The sequence below is a fragment of the Empidonax traillii genome, unplaced genomic scaffold, assembly GCF_003031625.1.
Source record: "Empidonax traillii isolate 1590-97213 ecotype Southwest subspecies unplaced genomic scaffold, ASM303162v1 scaffold1342:size133107, whole genome shotgun sequence".
Classification (NCBI taxonomy): Eukaryota; Metazoa; Chordata; class Aves; order Passeriformes; family Tyrannidae; genus Empidonax; species Empidonax traillii.
In genome coordinates this window covers 69870-72056 of record NW_020956535.1, presented here as the reverse complement: position 1 = coordinate 72056, position 2187 = coordinate 69870, and the positions used below count along the sequence as shown (strand labels likewise).

The following is a 2187-nucleotide window of genomic DNA, read 5'->3' as shown; positions in this document are numbered from 1 at the left end:
CCCCAGTGTTCCCCTGGACCCCCTTGTGCCCCCACATTTTTCCCCTGGAGCCTTTGTGGCCCCTTCCTGCCCCCCTGCAGACCCCAAAATCCCCCCTGTCTGTGCCCTCACAGCCTCCACTGCTCCCTCAGAGCTTCCAGGGGGCCCCCAGAGTTCCTGCACCCCCCAAAAACTGCCTCCCAGGTGTCCCACCCTGCCCAGCACTGGGACTCCTGAGCTCAGCTCCAGCTTTAACTCTTCTTTGAGAACAGTCTCTAAACCCTCAGCAAGGATTTTTTTACTCCGAGTGGTGCAAACTGGAAATTATCCAGCACCACCAGGAAAAGGAATGTTCAGTAACTGATGTGACCTGAGTTTCCTCACAGCTCAGATTTCACCTGCGAACGGGGGTTTCATCAAACTTCTCCTTCCTCTGAAGTTGTGCAGGTTCTCCTGAGGTTTAAGCAGGATCCAGGGAAGGTTTCAAAACCTTGGGATTAGCCTTAGGGTTTGCACTGTGGCAAACATGCCTGGGAAAGTGAAATTGGGGCTGATAACCCCCCTGGCCTCAGTGCCACACAGACATTAAACAACAAATGCCCTAAAAACGGGTTATTTTTCCCAGTTCTAGGGAGCCTGAAAGGAAAAATTGCAATCTTCAGTTTCAGCACGAAATTGGGCCAAGGGGAGCTGGGTGAAATCCCTGATTCCCTGGATCCTTTTGGGGGAATTCTTGAGCCTCTGCTCCGCCTGTGGAACAGGGATCACACCACAGGGATGCTGATCAAATTCCTTGGGAACTTGGGCTGGGAGAGAGGCAGGGAAAGCTCCGTGGGAGCCTCCACACACGGACTCTCCAGGGACACTCAGCACCTCAGAATTGGGTTATCCCAAGGGTCAGGGGGGCGGATGAGCCTGGAATGCTCAGCCATCCATCCTCAGTGATCCATCTGTGCTTCCAGTGGTGGGGCCTGGAGCGATCCCGATCCCGATCCCGCAGTGAGCAGCTCCCACAGCCCGGGAATGGCCGGGGGCCGGCGGGGTCCCAACAGAACCTCCTACTGCCGGAACCCGCTGTGTGAGCCCGGAGCTGCCGGTGCCTCCGGGCACTCCTCGGGCTCCTCCGTCACCGGTGTGCGCTCCCGGACCAGGTACGGACACCCCGGAGCTGTGGGGGGGCTTAAACCTCATCCACTGCCCACTCCCTGCCACAGCTTCTCTGTCCCACCCTGAGCTCCCCTCCTGGGGGTCGAAGCCATTCCCTCCCAGGCTGGGAGGGTCAGGTTGGATATTAGGAAAGAATTCCTCACAAAAAGGGTGGCCGGGCCTTAGAAGGGGCTGCCCAGGGAAGTGGGGGAGTCTCCATCCCTGGGAGTGTCCAAACCATCCCTGGGGTGTCCAATCCATCCCTGGGACTGTCCCAACCATCCCTGGGAGTGTCCAATCCATCCCTAGGAGCGTTCAAACGAGTGGATGTGGAGCTCTCTGAGAGGATTTGATGGGCTCATTTGATCTCAATGATCTTGGAGAGCTTTTCCAACCTTAAAGCCCATCCAGTCCCACCCCTGCCATGGGCAGGAACACCTTCCCCTATCCCACGTTGCTCCAGCCTGGCTTTGGACACTCCCAGGGATGGGCCAGCCACAGCTTCTCTGGGAAATCCACCCCAGCCCCTCCCCACCCTCACAGGGAGGAATTTCTCCCCACTATCCCATCTGACCGAGCCCTCTGGCACTGGGAAGCCGCTGCCCCTTGTCCTCTCACTGCAAACGCTCCTGAAAAGCCCAGATTCCTTGGAGGTGAGCTGGGGTGTGGATTTGTGCATTCCCCACCTGTGATAAGGAGCTGTGTGTGCTCCACCTGTGGCCTTGCCTGGATAACTGTATCCCTGAGATTTTCCTGTTTTAAACCCCTGCTCTGATCCAGCTGCATCCCCCAGGATCAGCATTCTTCCTGCAGCCACACTCCCTGGACTCCGTGAGCTTTCCTTTTGGGATTTTCAATGGGAGTTCGTTCGTCCTCTGTAGTTTCTTTGGAACCCACACCCAGATTCCTTTGCCTGCTGTTATTTAGAGGCTGCAAATCAGGAGAGATAAATCTGGTGTGTCTTAATTCCCCTCGATTAAAGGATCTGTCTGGGATCCTGTGCGTGCTCACACAGGAACACACACACCTCTGGCTAAACTCGTTTTTCCTCCTCAGGTGAAC

General features: G+C 56.3%; 1 protein-coding gene across 1 annotated transcript in view; it reads left to right on the top strand.

The window, feature by feature from the left end:
• TMEM39B (transmembrane protein 39B) overlaps nucleotides 1–2187 on the top strand; it is a 7934-nt gene that overhangs the window by 848 nt on the left and 4899 nt on the right. The window contains exon 2 of the mRNA XM_027906690.1: nucleotides 942–1130. Within this exon, the coding sequence (XP_027762491.1) occupies nucleotides 1003–1130 (128 nt within the window). The 5' untranslated portion in view covers nucleotides 942–1002. The remainder of the gene's footprint in view (nucleotides 1–941; nucleotides 1131–2187) is intronic.